This window comes from Apium graveolens, chromosome 10, assembly GCF_009905375.1.
Source record: "Apium graveolens cultivar Ventura chromosome 10, ASM990537v1, whole genome shotgun sequence".
NCBI lineage: Eukaryota > Viridiplantae > Streptophyta > Magnoliopsida > Apiales > Apiaceae > Apium > Apium graveolens.
The window spans coordinates 183,119,518-183,139,209 of NC_133656.1; the positions used below are offsets into that span (position 1 = coordinate 183,119,518).

General features: G+C 34.9%; 2 protein-coding genes across 2 annotated transcripts; both read right to left on the reverse strand.

Annotated features, from left to right (window-relative positions):
* Positions 1-14,204: 14,204 nt before the first annotated feature.
* LOC141691415 (uncharacterized) lies at positions 14,205-15,576 on the reverse strand. The gene is made up of 3 exons (XM_074496156.1): positions 15,231-15,576; positions 14,855-15,118; positions 14,205-14,809 (listed from the first exon to the last, which is right to left on the reverse strand). Exons 1-3 carry the CDS (start codon positions 15,574-15,576, stop codon positions 14,205-14,207), a joined length of 1,215 nt encoding a protein of 404 aa, XP_074352257.1.
* Positions 15,577-15,772: 196 nt separating this feature from the next.
* LOC141691416 (uncharacterized) lies at positions 15,773-17,311 on the reverse strand. The gene is made up of 3 exons (XM_074496157.1): positions 17,293-17,311; positions 16,805-17,190; positions 15,773-16,234 (listed from the first exon to the last, which is right to left on the reverse strand). The coding sequence occupies exons 1-3, from the start codon at positions 17,309-17,311 to the stop codon at positions 15,773-15,775; spliced, it is 867 nt and encodes a 288-aa protein (XP_074352258.1).
* Positions 17,312-19,692: the final 2,381 nt, after the last annotated feature.

A 19,692-nucleotide genomic window follows, 5' to 3' on the forward strand; every position in this document is an offset into this window, starting at 1 on the left:
ATTAAGCCGGTAGTAGAAATAAATAATAATAAAACTATTTTATCATTATTTATATAAATTCTCTAATTAATTAAATATGATTAATTAATTAATCATATTTATTCTACATCGTGAGGGATACTTCTCAGCATATCGCGACTATCCGGATAATACGAATTCACTGCTTAGAATATCAAGAACCTATTCAGTGAGTAGTTACCGTACAATTAATTTCTTCTACCCTGCAATGTCACGATTAAATACACGGCATGGAACTTGTGTCAAGCCTATCTTATTTAATCACTTGCTTTCCCATTCACTATGCTTAGTTCTATTTAATGTAAATTAGAAACTCCTTTCTAATTTCATTCACTCTGGCCAGAGATTCCTGAACTAACATAAGTGGATCAACATCGAACATTCTCTTTCTACACTGGAAGGGGTAGATCCTTTATTGATCATACACTATCTTCGTGTACAATTTCCTATACCCATTAGAGCCCTTATAATTGTCCCTTGAGACTAAGAACTAAACCAAAGCATAGTTCAGTGTACACAAGATGACTATGATGACCTCAAATCTAAGGATACTTGTACAACTATCACTATGTGAACAACCGCTGACACGTGAGTGAACTCCATCAGTTGTTCAGCTGTGTGAGGCATGTTCAGTGAACTTATTCTATAATAAGCACCTACATACTAGCTATAGTGTCACCACATAAATGTCTATGAGAACAGACATCCTTCATAATGAAGCAAGCATAGTATGTACCGATCTTTGCGGAATATTAATTACCAGTTAGTAATCCTATGACCAGGAACTATTTAAGTTTAGAGTTATCATCTTTTAGGTCTCATTATTATGATCTCATCACAATTCATAAAAAACTTTACTCTAAACTGTGATATATCTTATTTAAACATTTAAATAGATAGAGCCCGCAATAAAAACAAAACAAGCCTTTTATTAATATCAATGAAATCAAAACAGATTACATAAAAGTTATTCCTAAATCCTCATACATGATTGGACTTAGGACATATCTCTTTCAATCTCCCACTTGTACTAAAGCCAATCACTTTGGTATCTAATACCCATCTTGTCTTTATGACGATCAAAGTGACTCTGAGAAAGTGGCTTTGTGAGTGGGTCTGCTATGTTGTTATGTGTGTCAACTCTCTCGACGTTGACATCTCCTCTTTCAACAATCTGAATTGCACCACTATTTAGAGTAAACACGTACCCTGATATGGATTTGCTATCACTTTCTGATTGAAAACTAGAGTCAGTATAACCCTCTATTTTCAACTCAGATTCACCACCAAAAACAAGAAAAATGTCCTGAGTCCTTCACGAGTACTTAAGGATGTTTTTCACTGCTTTCCAGTGGTCTTCACCTGGATTGAACTGATATCTGATCATCACACTAATTGAATAAGCAACATCAGGCCTTGTACACAACATCGCGTACATGATAGAACCTATTGTTGAAGCATAAGGAATCTTACTCATACGCTCTCTTTCCTCAGGTGTCTTAGGAGACATTTTTTCAGAAAAGGGACACTCCATGGCTCATCGGTCTGAGACCTCTTTTGGAGTTTTCCATGCTAAACTTTTAAGCACTTTCTGGATGTATGTACCCTAGGTAAGACCTATCATTCTTCTAGATCTATCTCTATAGATCTTCATACCGAGAATGTAGGATGCTTCTCCCAAGTCCTTCATGGTGAAGTTCTTTGATAGCCATACTTTGACTGATTGTAGCATCGGTATATCATTTCCTATAAGAAGTATGTCATCCACATACAATACAAGAAATGTTACCGCGCTCCCACTAAACTTCTTGTAGACACATGGTTCATCTATGTTTTTGATAAAACCAAACTCTTTGCTTGTCTCATCAAAACGGATGTTCCATCTACGAGAAGCTTGCCTTAAACCATATATGGTTCGCAGCAGCTTACACACTAGGTGTTCATTTCCCTTGGAAAGAAAACCCTCTGGCTGTGTCATATACACTTCCTCCTCAAGTTCCCCATTGAGGAAGGCCATTTTCACGTCCATTTTCCAGATCTCATAGTCGTAGTAAGCAGCAATCGCAAGCAAAATCCCAATTGATTTTAACTGGGCTACAGGAGAAAAAGTTTCATCAAAGTCAATCCCTTGCCTTTGTTTGAATCCTTTTGCCACGAGCCTGGCCTTATAGGTCTCCACCTGGCCATCTGCTCCAATCTTTCTTTTGTATACCCACTTGCACCCAATAGGCTTAACACGTTCAGGCGCCTCAACCAGAGTCCATACTTGGTTGGTATACATAGATTCCATTTCGGATTTCATGGCACTATGCCATTTTTCTGAGTCAACACTACTCATAGCCTCATTATAGGTCACAGGGTTGTCATCATCAATGATTGACAACTCATCGTCATTATCAATGACAAGGCCATAATACCTCTCAGGTTGGCGAGACACTCTCCCAGTCCTACGAATGGGCTGTTCCACAGAAGGTTATTCAGTCTGAACATGTGTTTCCACTTGATCCGTAGTAGTTTGTGCTTCTTGAACTTCATCAAGTTCAATTTTGCTCCCACTGTTTCCTTCAAGGATAAACTCCTTTTCCAAGAAGGTAGCATGTCTGGAGACAAACACCCGATGATCGGTGTAAAAGTAATACCCCAAAGTCTCTTTAGGATATCCCACAAAATTACATTTTATGGATCGAGATTCCAGCATATCTGGGTCAACTTTCTTGACATAAGCTGGACATCCCCAAATCTTAACGTGTTTAAGACTCAGTTTCCTTTCTTTCCATATCTCATATGGTGTTTCAGGAACAGATTTGGAAGGCACCTTATTCAGTAAATATGCTGAGGTTTCCAATGCATAACCCCATAGGAATACTGAAAGATTCGCTTAGCTCATCATGGACCGAACCATGTCTAACAAAGTTCAATTTCTCCTTTCAGATACCCTATTTAACTGTGGAGTATATGGAGGAGTCCACTGGGAGACTATACCATTTTCTTTGAGATAATCTAGAAACTCTCCATTCAAGTATTCACCACCTCGATCTGATCGAAGAGTTATAATACTGTGTTTGGTTTGTTTCTCCACTTCATGTTTATATTCTTTGAACTTTTCAAAGGCTTCCGACTTGTGTTTCATCAAATACAAATATCTGAATCTAGATCTATCATCTATGAAAGTAATGAAGTACGAAAATCCACTCATGGCTTGCGTAGACATTGGTTCACATACATCTGTGTGTACCAATCATAGCAAATCTGCAGCCCTCTCTCCATGTCCACTAAATGGAGTTTTGGTCATTTTACCCAATAGACAAGACTCGCATGTAGGATATGATTCAAAATCAAAGGGGTCAAGTAACCCTTCCTTATGCAATGTCCGTAGTCTATTTTCACTAATATGACCTAGCCTACAGTGCCATAAATAGGTCAGATTTTTATCATCTCGTTTTCTTTATTAGTTTGTTCAATCTGAAGTAAATCATGCTCTACGTCACATACATACAGACCATTATTTAAAATGCCACGTCCAAAAAGAACATTATCTCTAAGGATAGAACATTCATTATTCTTAATAATAAGTGAAAAACCATCCACATCCAACATAGGAATAGAAACAATATTCCTCACAATAGAGGGAACGTAATAATAATTATTCAAAATAATAGTCTTGTCCGTAGGCATATGTAAACTAAATAATCCTACAGATATGGCCGCAACCCTTGCTCCATTGCCCATACGTAGCATCACCTCATCTTTTTCAAGAGTCCTACTTCCCTTTAGTCCTTGCAACAAATTGCAAATAAGAGAACCACAGGTGGTATCTAATACCCAAGTAGAAATTTGACCTAGTGACATATTAACTTCGATCATGAACATGCTTGAATCAGAAGCGGTAGTCTTACTACCCTTCTTCTTCTTCAATTCTGCAAGGTAAACCTTGCAGTTCCTCTTCCAGTGCCCCAACTTGTTACAGTGAAAACAAACAGCTAAATTAGGACCAGTCAACTTGTGAGCATCTAGTATGCTCCGGAGTGATAATGCAGAAGACATGACGAATATAGTAAATCTGTAAATGATAAACACATAACAATACTTAGCAAATATTCAATTTCATTTTAAAACACTATATGAATCGGGTCTTTATTCATAAGTGTCTCCCACTAGTTTATCTAATTTTTTTTCAACCCCCTAAGTGAAAATTAAGCATTCATAATGCTAGTGGGAATAGGGATCCTATATTCCATCACACAACCTCGGCTGTGGCACGAAACGTCATGTGATGTTCAATAGGCAGACAACTCTTGTCAATTACATCTTATGTTATTCCCTAATATAAGTTTAGCCTCTTGAATAATTGAGTCACGGCTGTGGCACGACAAACTCAATATTCTAAGTCAAGTCTAACCCAACATTTTGTACAATTGAATCAGTCTCCAACGGCCCACGGCTGTAGCACGTACCGACCTTTAGATTCTAATTCAATATACACATCCCTATGTAATAGACAAGTATTTCTTATTTCGAAATCAAAGCCCTCGGCTGTAGCACGAAACGACAATGATTTAAAAATAAGAACCACTTTCTACCATGTTGGAAGGCTATGACTGATACAAGCCCGTTGTGTCATTGACCAATTACTACTTGATATTATTTAATTTTAGAGGGATTATATTACGTTACAATCACAATCATATTATAAAGAGATTCTTCTTTTTAAATTAAATATTTCAAATCAATAATCGATAATCAGATGATTCCCAGATCGGGTGGAGCATTGTCAAGAGGCGTCACTTAATAACCCTTTCTTTCAGATAGAAATCTATTGTTGACAGAATCATCCTTTCTCTCAATATTGAAAATTCTTATTCAATTACGTGTTTCATAAACACAAGAATCTCATGATCGTATTCATAATATTTATTGTTAAGGCAAGAAACGATTCCTATTCTAGATTTTCTAGAGCACGCCTTATATTGATTTAAGTTCACCTAAATCTATCATCGCATGGTAAACATAGGCATACATATATAAAATTAAATAAACAAGTAAATGTAAAGTGCAATAAAGTAAATGTGTTTGGTTATGGCTCCATCCTATGTGATCTTTATCAAGCTCATGATAAAGATCAATGTCAATCTAATATGGTGATGGAAATAAATACAACTACTTATTACATAAGTCTTCTTCTTTGTTTAGACTTCTTGTATGCCTCATCTTCTTCTTTGTATCACCTCCATTGGATAGCCTTCTTGAGTCTTCAATTACATTACATGATTGAAAGTAAAACTAATATAATGAACTTACAAGAATAACTCGAGTTACATTCGAGATTTATGATTACAAAGATTGACGACATGCAAGTCGTATTTAAAACCAAAACCAAAACCATTACACTAAGGTCGAAAGGCCATAACCATCCACCATGCTCATACAACACATAAAAGCATGTTAAAACACATAATCTGATCTTAACATATCATATTATCCATGATCTAATCATAAAAAGAAAATATGACAAAAATCAGAAAAATCAGAATCAAATCAGAAAAACAAGAATCACTGTTTACGGGCAGTAAACGACGTCAAACGCCTTACAAACAAGTCGTTGATAGCTTTAGCTATCAGTTTTGTTCAGACGCTCGTTTACCTATGGAATAGGGTATTCGTTTGCATAAATCAGACACCAGACCCAGATTTTAGCAAATCTGCAGCAGTCAATTCAGAATCCGTATCTAATATGATTCTTATAATTAGAACAAATATAAATCATGTATATATCGGTATATATACAGATTACATAATCATCTTATGATTATACAACTCACATGAATATCATATATTCAAAACCATACATATATAAGCATATTATATCAACATCAAATCATGGTGAATCACGTACATGCTCATATATCAAAAACAGTTAAACACATAAATGAATTAAAAACTTTTCGCAAGTAGCTCTGATGCCATTGAAGGGTTTTTAGCACATAAACGCAGCGAAAACGTAAATATAATCTTAAAAAAAACCGAAACCCTCCGCAGGATCCATGCGAAAAATAATATTTAATTCGTAGTTCAGTATGTTTACCTTAAGAAACTTTACGTTAATGTAAAGATAGAGGTCTTTAATAGCGATCCAAGAACGATGAACGGAGATCCTTAGCAGCTGCTCCTCAAGTGTGAAGCACTCCACCGGTATCCACCAAGAAAACGATGTAATGAAGGAGGAGGAGATGGAGAGAATTAGGGTTTTGTAAATCTTTTTGGTTGAGGCAAAAATAGGGTTTATAATAGTATATTTATAGGCAAAATTTTCAGCTGAAAATTTTACCATAAAATATTATTATTATTAACCCTTTATTATTCTCACTAATAATTAAAACACCTTTTAATTATTAATCCTTTTTCTAAACTCTTTAGAAATAATTCTCTCACTTGATTTAATTTCCTAAAATTAAATTCTTAATTAATAATATTAAGAACCTTTTCCTAATTAATTTATAATCAATTAAATCTCATTTAATCAATTATTAAATTTTCCAATTAATTATTTATTTCATAAATAAATAATTATCAGCCATTATTAATTAATTCATCCACCATTAAATCATTCTCTTTTATGGTGTGACCCTGTAGGTTCAATATTAAGCCGGTAGTAGAAATAAATAATAATAAAACTATTTTATCATTATTTATATAAATTCTCTAATTCTTAAATATGATTAATTAATTAATCATATTTATTCTACATCGTGAGGGATACTTCTTAGCATATCACGACTATCCGGACAATATGAATTCACTGCTTAGAGTACCAAGAACCTATTCTGTGAGTAGTTACCGTACAATTATTCCTTCTACCCTGCAATGTCACGATTAAATACAAGGCATGGAACTTGTGTCAAGCCTATCTTATTTAATCACTTGCTTTCCCATTCACTATGCTTAGTTCTATTTAATGTAAATTATAAACTTCTTTCTAATTTCATTCACTCTGGCCAGAGATTCCTGAACTAACATAAGTGGATCAGCATTGAACATTCTCTTCCTACACTGGAAGGGGTAGATCCTTTATTGATCATACACTATCTTCGTGTACAAATTCCTATACCCAGTAGATACCTTATAATTGTCCCTTGAGACTAAGAACTAAACCAAAACATAGTTCAGTGTACATAAGATGACTATGATGACCTCAAATCTAAGGATACTTGTACAACTATCACTATGTGAACAACTGCTGACACGTGAGTGAACTCCATCAGTTATTCAGTTGTGTGAGTCATGTTCAGTGAACTTATTCTATAATAAGTACCTACATACTAGTTATAGTGTCACCACACAAATATCTATGAGAACAGACATCCTTCATAATGAAGTAAGCATAGTATGTACCGATCTTTGCGGATTATTAATTACTAGTTAGTAATCCTACGACCATAAACTATTTAAGTTTAGAGTTATCATCTTTCAGGTCTCATTATTATGATCTCATCACAATCCATAAAAAGCTTTACTCTAAACTGTGGTATATCTTATTTAAATATTTAAATAGATAGAGCCCGCAATAAAAACAAAACAAGCCTTTTATTAATATCAATGAAATCAAAACATATTACATAAAAGTTATTCCTAAATCCTCATACATGATTGGACTTAAGACATATCTCTTTCAATCTCCCACTTGTACTAAAGCCAATCACTCTGGTATCTAATACCCATCTTGTCTTTATGACGATCAAAGTGACTCTGAGAAAGTGGCTTTATGAGTGGGTCTGCTACGTTGTTATGTGTGTCAACTCTCTCGACGTTGACATCTCCTCTTTTAACAATCTGAATTGCACCACCATTCAGAGTAAACATGTACCCTGACATGGATTTGCTATCACTTTCTGATTGAAAACTAGAGTCAGTATAACCCTCTATTTTCAACTCAGATTCACCACCAAAAACAAGAAAAATGTCCTGAGTCCTTCGCAAGTACTTAAGGATATTTTTAACTGCTTTCCAGTGGTCTTCAATTGGATTGGACTGATATCTGCTCATCACACTAATTGAATAAGCAACATCAGGCCTTATACACAACATCGCGTACATGATAGATCCTATTGCTGAAGCATAAGGAATCTTACTCATACGCTCTCTTTCCTCAGGTGTCTTAGGAGACATTTTTTCGGAAAGGGATACTCCATGGCTCATCAGTATGAGACCTCTTTTGGAGTTTTCCACGCTAAACCTTTTAAGCACTTTCTGGATGTATGTACCCTGGGTAAGACCTATCATTCTTCTAGATCTATCTCTATAGATCTTCATACCGAGAATGTAGGATGCTTCTCCCAAGTCCTTCATGGTGAAGTTCTTTGATAGCCATACTTTGACTGATTGTAGCATCGGTATATCATTTCCTATAAGAAGTATGTCATCCACATACAATACAAGAAATGTTACCGCGCTCCCACTAAACTTCTTGTAGACACATGGTTCATCTATGTTTTTGATAAAACCAAACTCTTTGCTTGTCTCATCAAAACGGATGTTCCATCTACGAGAAGCTTGCCTTAAACCATATATGGTTCGCAGCAGCTTACACACTAGGTGTTCATTTCCCTTGGAAAGAAAACCCTCTGGCTGTGTCATATACACTTCCTCCTCAAGTTCCCCATTGAGGAAGGCCGTTTTCACGTCCATTTTCCAGATCTCATAGTCGTAGTAAGCAGCAATCGCAAGCAAAATCCCAATTGATTTTAACTGGGCTACAGGAGAAAAAGTTTCATCAAAGTCAATCCCTTGCCTTTGTTTGAATCCTTTTGCCACGAGCCTGGCCTTATAGGTCTCCACCTGGCCATCTGCTCCAATCTTTCTTTTGTATACCCACTTGCACCCAATAGGCTTAACACGTTCAGGCGCCTCAACCAGAGTCCATACTTGGTTGGTATACATAGATTCCATTTCGGATTTCATGGCACTATGCCATTTTTCTGAGTCAACACTACTCATAGCCTCATTATAGGTCACAGGGTTGTCATCATCAATGATTGACAACTCATCGTCATTATCAATGACAAGGCCATAATACCTCTCAGGTTGGCGAGACACTCTCCCAGTCCTACGAATGGGCTGTTCCACAGAAGGTTATTCAGTCTGAACATGTGTTTCCACTTGATCCGTAGTAGTTTGTGCTTCTTGAACTTCATCAAGTTCAATTTTGCTCCCACTGTTTCCTTCAAGGATAAACTCCTTTTCCAAGAAGGTAGCATGTCTGAAGACAAACACCCGATGATCGGTGTAAAAGTAATACCCCAAAGTCTCTTTATGATATCCCACAAAATTACATTTTATGGATCGAGATTCCAGCTTATCTGGGTCAACTTTCTTGACATAAGCTGGACATCCCCAAATCTTAACGTGTTGAAGACTCGGTTTCCTTTCCTTCCATATCTCATATGGTGTTTGAGGAACAGATTTGGAAGGCACCTTATTCAGTAAATATGCTGAGGTTTCCAATGCATAACCCCATAGGAATACTGGAAGATTCGCATAACTCATCATGTACCGAACCATGTCTAACAAAGTTCAATTTCTCCTTTCAGATACCCCATTTAACTGTGGAGTATATGGAGGAGTCCACTGGGAGACTATACCATTTGCTTTGAGATAATCTAGAAATTCTCCATTCAAGTATTCACCACCTCGATCTGATCGAAGAGTTATAATACTGTGTTTGGTTTGTTTCTCCACTTCATGTTTATATTCTTTGAACTTTTCAAAGGCTTCAGACTTGTGTTTCATCAAATACACATATCCGAATCTAGATCTATAATCTATGAAAGTAATGAAGTACGAAAATCCACCCATGGCTTACGTAGACATTGGTCCACATACATCTGTGTGTACCAATCATAGCAAATCTGCAGCCCTCTCTCCATGTCCACTAAATGGAGATTTGGTCATTTTACCTAATAGACAAGACTCGCATGTAGGATATGATTCAAAATCAAAGGGGTCAAGTAACCCTTCCTTATGCAATGTCCGCAGTCTATTTTCACTAATATGACCTAGCCTACAGTGCCATAAATAGGTCAGATTTTCATCATCTCGTTTTCTTTTATTAGTTTGTTCAATCAGAAGTAAATCATGCTATACGTCACATACATACAGACCATTATTTAAAATGCCACGTCCAAAAAGAACATTATCTCTAAGGATAGAACATTCATTATTCTTAATAATAAATGAAAAACCATCCACATCTAACATAGGAATAGAAATAATATTCCTCACAATAGAGGGAACGTAATAACAATTATTCAAAATAATAGTCTTGCCCGTAGGCATATGTAAACTAAATGATCCTACAGATATGGCCGCAACCCCTGCTCCATTGTCCATACGTAGAATCACCTCATCTTTTTCAAGAGTCCTACTTCCCTTTAGTCCTTGCAACGAATTGCAAATATGAGAACCACAGGCGGTATCTAATACCCAAGTAGAAATTTGACCTAGTGACATATTAACTTCGATGATGAACATGCCTGAATCAGAAGCGGTAGTCTTACTACCCTTCTTCTTCTTCAATTCTGCAAGGTAAACCTTGCAGTTCCTCTTCCAGTGCCCCAACTTGTTACAGTGAAAACAAACAGCTAAATTAGGACCAGTCAACTTGTGAGCATCTAGTATGCTCCGGAGTGATAGTGCAGAAGACATGACGAATATAGTAAATTTGTAAATGATAAACACATAACAACACTTAGCAAATATTCAATTTCATTTTAAAACACTATATGAATCGGGTCTTTATTCATAAGTGTCTCCCACTAGTTTATCTAATTTTTTTTCAACCCCCTAAGTGAAAATTAAGCATTCATAATGCTAGTGGGAATAGGGATCCTACATTCCATCACACAACCTCGGCTGTGGCATGAAACATCATGTGATGTTCAATAGGCAGACAACTCTTGTCAATTACATCTTATGTTATTCCCTAATATAAGTTTAGCCTCTTGAATAATTGAGTCACGGCTGTGGCACGACAAACTCAATATTCTAAGTCAAGTCTAACCCAACATTTCATATAATTGATTCAGTCTCCAATGGCCCACGGCTGTAGCACGTACCGACCTTTAGATTCTAATTCAATATACACATCCCTATGTAATAGACAAGTATTTCTTATTTCGAAATCAAAGCCCTCGGCTGTAGCACGAAACGACAATGATTTAAAAATAAGAACCACTTTCTACCATGTTGGAAGGCTATGACCAACACAAGCCCGTTGTGTCGTTGGCCAATTACTATTTGTTATTATTTAATTTTAGAGGGATTATATTACGTTACAATCATAATCATATTATAAAGAGATTCTTCCTTTTAAATTAAATATTTCAAATCAATAATCGATAATCAGATGATTCCCAGATCGGGTGGAGCATTGTCAAGAGGCGTCACTTAATAACCCTTTCTTACAGATATAAATCTGTTGTTGACAGAATCATCCTTTCTCTCAATATTGAAAATTCATATTCAATTACGTGTTTCATAAACACAAGAATCTCATGATCGTATTCATAATATTTATTGTTAAGGCAAGAAACGATTCCTATTTTAGATTTTCTAGAGCACGCCTTATATTGATTTAAGTTCACCTAAATCTATCATCGCATGGTAAACATAGGCATACATATATAAAATTAAATAAACAAGTAAATGTAAAGTGCAATAAAGTAAATGTGTTTGGTTATGGCCCCATCCTATGTGATCTTTATCAAGCTCATGATAAAGATCAAGGTCAATCTAATATGGTGATGGAAATAAATACAACTACTTATTATATAAGTCTTCTTCTTTGTTTAGACTTCTTGTATGCCTCGTCTTCTTCTTTGTATCACCTCCATTGGATAGCTTTCTTGAGTTTTCAATTACATTTCATGATTGAAAGTAAAACTAATCTAATGAACTTACAAGAATCCGTATCTAATATGATTCTCATAATTAGAACAAACATAAATCATGTATATATCAGTATATATACAGATTACATAATCATCTTATGATTATACAACTCACATGAATATCATATATTCAAAACCATACATATATAAGCATATAATATCAACATCAAATCATGGCGAATCACGTACATGCTCATATATCGAAACAATTAAACACAAAAATGAATTAAAAAATTTTCGCAAGTAGCTCTGATGCCATTGAAGGGTTTTTAGCACATAAACGCAGTGAAAACGTAAATATAATCTTAAAAAAAAATCGAAACCCTCCGTAGGATCCATGCAAAAAATAATATTTAATTCGTAGTTCAGTATATTTACCTTAAGAAGCTTTACATTAATGGAAAGATGGAGGTCTTTAATAGCGATCCAAGAACGATGAACGGAGATCCTTAACAGCTGCTCCTCAAGTGTGAAGCACTCCACCGGTATCCACCAAGAAAATGATGTAATGAAGGAGGAGGAGATTGAGAGAATTAGGGTTTTGTAAATCTTTTTGGTTGAGGCAAAAATAGGGTTTATAATAGTATATTTATAGGCAAAATTTTCAGCTGAAATTTTTTCCATAAAATATTATTATTATTAACCCTTTATTATTCTCACTAATAATTAAAACACCTTTTAATTATTAATCATTTTTCTAAACTCTTTAGAAATAATTCTCTCACTTGATTTAATTTCCAAAAATTAAATTCTTAATTAATAATATTAAGAACCTTTTCTTAATTAATTTATAATCAATTAAATCTCATTTAATCAATTATTAAATTTGCCAATTAATTATTTATTTCATAAATAAATAATTATCAGCCATTATTAATTAATTCCTCCACCATTAAATCATTCTCTTTTATGGTGTGACCCTGTAGGTTCAATATTAAGCCGGTAGTAGAAATAAATAATAATAAAACTATTTTATCATTATTTATATAAATTCTCTAATTCATTAAATATGATTAATTAATTAATCATATTTATTCTACATCGTGAGGGATACTTCTCAGCATATCGCGACTATCCGGATAATACGAATTCACTGCTTATAATACCAAGAACCTATTCAGTGAGTAGTTACCCTACAATTAATTCCTTCTACCCTGCAATGTCATGATTGAATACAAGGCATGGAACTTGTGTCAAGCCTATCTTATTTAATCACTTGCTTTCCCATTCACTATGCTTAGTTCTATTTAATGTAAATTATAAATTCCTTTCTAATTTCATTCACTCTGGCCAGAGATTCCTGAACTAACATAAGTGGATCAGCATCGAACATTCTCTTCCTACACCGGAAGGGGTAGATCTTTTATTGATCATACACTATCTTCGTGTACAAATTCCTATATCCAATAGAGCCCTTATAATTGTCCCTTGAGACTAAGAACTAAACCAAAGCATAGTTCAGTGTACACAAGATGACTATGATGACCTCAAGTCTAAGGATACTTGTACAACTATCACTATATGAACAACTGCTGACACGTGAGTGAACTCCATCAGTTGTTCAGCTGTGTGAGTCATGTTCAGTGAACTTATTCTATAATAAGCACCTACATACTAGCTATAGTGTCACCACACAGATGTCTATGAGAACAGACATCCTTCATAATGAAGCAAGCATAGTATGTACCGATCTTTGTGGATTATTAATTACCAGTTAGTAATCCTACGACCAGGAACTATTTAAGTTTAGAGTTATCATCTTTTAGGTCTCATTATTATGATCTCATCACAATCCATAAAAAGCTTTACTATAAACTATGGTATATCTTATTTAAACATTTAAATAGATAGAGCCCGCAATAAAAACAAAACAAGCCTTTTATTAATATCAATGAAATCAAAACAGATTACATAAAAGTTATTCCTAAATCCTCATACATGATTGGACTTAGGACATATCTCTTTCAACCTTGATGTTTAACTCGTGCTTAGGAATGCAAGGCATATTTAATGAGTTCAAGTACTCTACTGGAAATGCTGATCTGAAATCATTATCTTCATCACCAGCATCATCAATTGAATCCTGACTAAGATATGTGTGTAGACGTCCAGGAATTTTCTCAAGAATGCTGTTATTGATGTCGTCCACCACAACATTAGTTGGTGTTAGGATAGCTCTTGATCTTAGATAAGAATGTGAAGACATATTTTTATAAAATCCGGGTAAGTTATTTCGAAAAGACTTTATATAGGATTTTGCGTGGTATGAACAACATATTGATCTGGAATCTTTATTAGCTTTTCACTAGTGTCTGCATCAGGACTAAAGTTCTCAACTTTACCATCACCAACTAAAAGCTGCCATTTACTGAAATCCGCTATAACCTTATTCTCCATTTCTGTATTTCCTGCATGAAGCCACATATTTTTCTTAAGTAAAAAAACTTGGAAAAATTCCCAAATCTTTGATTTATTGAGGGTGGAACCTACTATTTCAGCTCTGGATGCCTTTGGAATCACGGGTAAAATCTGCCTATAATCTCCGCCAAAAACTACTGTGATACCACCAAATGGCTTATTTGCTCTCCTTTTGTCAATAGCAGACATTATATCCCTCAAAGAATGGTCAACAGATTCAAAGGCATGACGATGTTGCATTGGCACTTCATCCCAAATGATCAAATCAGTTTGTTGGATTAATTCTGCAATATCGGTTCCATGTCTGATTCCGGCTGTACTATCCTGATCAAGTTTCAAAGGAATATGGAATCTTGAATGTGCAGTTCTACCACTTGGCAACAATACGGCTGCTATTCCACATGAGGCAACAGGAAGTACAATCTTTCCTTCTGAACGAAGGCGACAACGTAATGTCTACCATAGAAATGTCTTACCGCATCCTCCACTTCCATATACAAAGAAGACACCACCTACCTTATTATAAACATTTTGTATGATAGAATCGTAAACGTTCTTCTGTTCAGGGTTGAGCATTCCATGATTCTTTTCATGCAAAATTTTGAGTTCTTCTTTATGATATGAAGTTTCATCTTGGAGTAGTCTGTTAACAACATTGCTAAAATAAACTCCACTTGGAAATGGCATTGTCGCGTAGTCCTTCAAACTCTTCCCGATATCATTACATAATTTTTCAATTTCTGCGGGCACAAATATATATGAAGTGTTATGTTAGTTTAAAAGTATACTATATATAATATCTAAAACATATTTATGTTAATTATTCAGGTGGTATGATAATGAGATATAAACCTGCAAGTGCATCATTCTTCAAATCTTCGTCTAATAGGTATAGATGAAGATCATTAAGCATATATCGCCTGACGATGAGAACACCGTCTGACAGACATTGCCAATTAGCTTCCCAAAGTCTAAGTGGATCTGAAATAGGACTATATGCCAAAATATTGACAAACATTGCACATAACTGTGGAGGCAATAATGTATGGGAGTTCTCGGAAATTGCTTCATGCCATTGGTTATCATTTTGTAGAAGACCAAGGGCCGCACAAGCTTCCTTGAATGTTTCGTGGATGTGTCCATTAAAAGTTTTAAGATCTTCAAAAGACATGGAACCTTTCTTCCTAAGTAACAGCATGCGGAGATATAATAGTTCACCACTTGATGAATGCACTTCAGAGAGTCTCCCAATAACATCTCCTCATTTCCTTTCTTTCCAGATACCAGGTTGAGGATGCCAAGTAAATTTATTTAGAAATTCAGAATAACTATAATTCCTCGCATTTGGGAAAGTCTGATTTGCATCAAACCATGCTTCTAACTTGGTTTTTTTTTTATATTTCCTTGTCGCAAACATCCTCCAAGACATCTCCAGCCTTAAACGAAACATGGTTCTCGCCTGGTAAATGTATCGGTAACCTCTCTACCGATGGCCAACGGGAATGAATGTCAAAAGCAAATATCCTCCAAAATGCTTCTGACGCGCAAACATATCTCCCATCCAAAAAATGTTTTACCTCATCAATCGGACCTTTTGGTGCTTTTTTTGGGATTGTTGCAGAAGTACTTGTACGTGTTTTCCTCGAACACATTGTTGCCGTGTCATGACCCTTTAGACAGTATTTGGAAAGGTACTTTAATGATCTTGAATTATTGCAAATCTCCAGATTCATGTGACATTGAAAATGCACCAAAAGATCGCGATTGAATGGGACAACAAAGCGATTATCAAGATTGACTCCCTTCTTGTTAATGATAATTCCAGTCCTCCTTCTTTTATATATGGGGAATCCACACTAATCAAAAATTGTATGAGAATTATACCTGTAATAAAACATTTTTAAAATTATAAAAAATCTGGTAATAAAACTAGAGTTATTAACAAAGTAAAGTATTTATAATTCAAGGATGTTAATGAAAATACCGCTTAGGAAAATGCTTTATACAGTTGCCTTTGATCATGCATGAAGATTTAGTATAATCAGGACCACATGGTCCGTGGATCATATAATTGCTCACGGCATTATATCCAACTAGATCAATTTCTGGATCGGGAATTTCAGCTGATACCATTTTATCAATTTGCTAAGTTGTTTTAGGTCTATCGTCGGGGTGCAACCAAATTTATATATGAGCGTGAGGTAATCCACGCTTCTGGAATTCAATTACATGCATCACTATGGAAATATTGTAGAAAAACGGTTAGTACCAGGCAAAATATATACTAAAAGTGCATTTTGATAGAACAATTTATGAATAATAAAATGAGTATAAAAAAACTTAGCTAAAATGATCCCTCCTATACATCTGCCAAAATAATTTTTTTTAATCATATCCATAAGTTGATCAAGCTTCATTTTAAAGACTCTAGCTACAACATCAGGTGCATCAGCAACATCAACATTAGGCATATATTTTAACATGTGCTGAATTTCGGGCCATTTTGTATTAGTGGTCATAGTAAGGAACAATAAAGGATGTCCTAAAGTTCGACATATTGCTAATGAGTCTTTAAAATACTGAGTCATATAATGCTTACTTCTGGTGAATGAAGCGGGAAGAATGATTGCTTTACCAATATTGGATGGATTTCTATCTCCCTTTTGCATTGCATCTCTGGTATTATGGTAGAGGTCAGATCTTATAGTAGTTTGATGGTCTCTAATCCAGTCCAATCTGTACCGCTCAATTACAGTGAAAGCATCCACAACATATTGCTGCCATAAACGACCTCCAAGATGTGGTGTCAAACCTGTTACAGTAGAAGGTATAAATTCATCGAATATAAACTAATTATCACAAAGTTCAACAGCTGAATGAGAAATTATACTTTCGTCAAATAACATATTTGTACCTTCTGAAAGACGTATCATTAGTTTATAATTATAAAACTCTCTCATTGTAATATACTTTCTAGCACCTTTTTCGTCAGGATCTTCAGATTCGGTACTTCTACGGCTCTCTAAGAATGCTTCACAGGTCTATTTAATGGGATCTCACGATAATATCCAATATCTCTGTGAGGGAAAAGTAATGGATATTGAAGTTGCATGAAACGTGGATCGGTCTCAAAAATCCTCTGTAATCCGTCAACTCTAGAATCAATGACAGTATCTCGACAGCTTTTTGCATAAGGAGAAGTAACAATCAATCCTGCTACCTCATTTGATGGAGCAATGTGATTTGGTCGGCCACTTGCTGAACTGGATGAAATCAGAACCAATTTAAACTCATCTACTGCATATTGCCTAACCCTTTCATGAACCATACGAAAACCTTAAACCAACCTGTTATGCTCATCCAACATATGCAACAAAGATTGTACAATTTCTTCATTAACAACATCCCTACAACCATTAACTGCATTCATCATGTTGTTGATTTCGTCCTCTATGTCATAGATATAAAGCTGACAAAACTTTGGAGTGTTATCGTCAGTTGGGACCAGACTTCCTATATTGTGGTAATTAACACCTTGGACCTTGAAGCAATATGGCGCACCACCTCTATTTATTGAATGGTCAATCTTTCCTCCAGTAGAACTCATGGCAAACATGCAATTGTAAAACCTTATGTTTTGTTTGAAATGCTTAAAATGAACACCCCCAGTAAGGAGAGTAGCCAGAGGTTCAGGAGGATGTTTCTCCTTATCCAGTACGACTTGACCATTTTTACAACAAAGATAAAATATTGGCGGCTTATAGGAGAACTCTTATTGTTTCTTTCGTGAGTCCACATGATAACATCACACTTCGAACAGATTTTATCAGGGGCTCCAAGATCCAAGAATCCATCCCACATAGATTGATTATTGCTCAAATATTCTTCATCAATATCCTCAATATCACTTGCCATGTCTGTCGAAAAAAATGGGAATTTTTAAAAATCATCATTGAGCAAAAGTAGGCGATGCTTCAGACAATAAAATAATTATTAATGTCCTGCAGAATTAAAAACATTATTCAAAAACAAGTAATTTATACCTCCACATGTTGTATCATTGTCAATTGTAACATTGTCATCAACATCGTTGAACTCATTCATTAAATTTTCTTGCCTAGAACTTTCACCTTTTTCAAATGTACTATTTACATTTGCTGTATTGAACGACGAAGGACCTGGTGATAGTTTTCCATAAATTTTTTTTGAAGGATTCTGTTCTTCTTCACTGTTAGCAACAATTTTCTTTTTTACACCTTTTTGTTTATGAACAGTTGTCACACATGATTCAGGAATTGAGAATATGAGAGAACTGTCTCCAGTGCTGTTAATATTCTGAAATTCTGCATTTTTACTATTATGTTCTGCATAATATACATTAGTAGATGCAGAGTATTAAACATGACACATTGTTTAAATAATCCTTCAAAGTTTTGTAATTAAGGAATAAGCCGCAAAATTTTATACGTTTGGTGATATTATGCGAAGAAATTGATTTGTACTTTGTTCACCAGTCTGAGAAGAGGAATACATCCCTGAAAAAAAATATTGTACAGAATACTGAAATTTCTAGAATTTGACATAATTTCGTAATCAACTGATACATCCGGAAATGCATTTTATTGTTTAAAAAATTACCTGATAAATGTGGATTAGTTTTAGAAGAGAACTGAATATTAGGCGATGAAGTGCATTATCCGGATATTTTTCTCAAATCTGGTAAGGTGCTACGAACTACACCGAGATTTTCTTTGTTGAAATTCTTTGGACGAATCGTAACTTTATGCACGACATAGAAGATGGTAAACATATTTTAGCATCGGCACTGATAAACACTCATTCACCAAACTGAAATAAGAAGTTCATGAAAGTAATAAAAATTAACCTGATTTTGAATTTGATGGAATATTAGGAGATATATTTTGATCAAATCTTGATAGAGGACTCGGCAGACACGATTGTGATTTTCTTACCGCAACAGGCTGAATCATAGATCTATTGTTCATTGCTGCATATATTCCCACAAAATCCATAATTTCAAAAGCAATTTAATTACAAATGTATCAGAAAAATGAGTTATATCAAGAATTATACCATTAGGTTCTTCTAAACAAATTATGTGGCTTTCAAGATTTTCTGCAACAGAAGTTTGCAGAATACTTTGCGTCTGCTGTGTTAACCGTGAATTCGGAGATGAAATACTACATGAAACATGTCTCCGCTATAAATTGTGGCCTAATATGTGTTAAAAATAGTTTTCGTGAAATAAATCCAACTAAATTTTACCTCTTGATATAGGAGTTGTCATTGGATG

Bases quoted from the DNA above. Each gene is read 5' to 3' on its own strand.
- LOC141691415 (XM_074496156.1), bottom strand. From the start codon at position 15,576: ATGCTGTTACTTAGGAAGAAAGGTTCCATGTCTTTTGAAGATCTTAAA. The intron at 15,119-15,230 runs GTTTATATCTCA...TTGTGCCCGCAG, and splicing joins GAAGAATGATGCACTTGCAG to AAATTGAAAAATTATGTAAT. The intron at 14,810-14,854 runs GTAAGACATTTC...GCCTTCGTTCAG, and splicing joins ATATGGAAGTGGAGGATGCG to AAGGAAAGATTGTACTTCCT.
- LOC141691416 (XM_074496157.1), bottom strand. The intron at 16,235-16,804 runs GTCTTTAAAATG...ATTTTTGATTAG, and splicing joins CACCTGATGTTGTAGCTAGA to TGTGGATTCCCCATATATAA.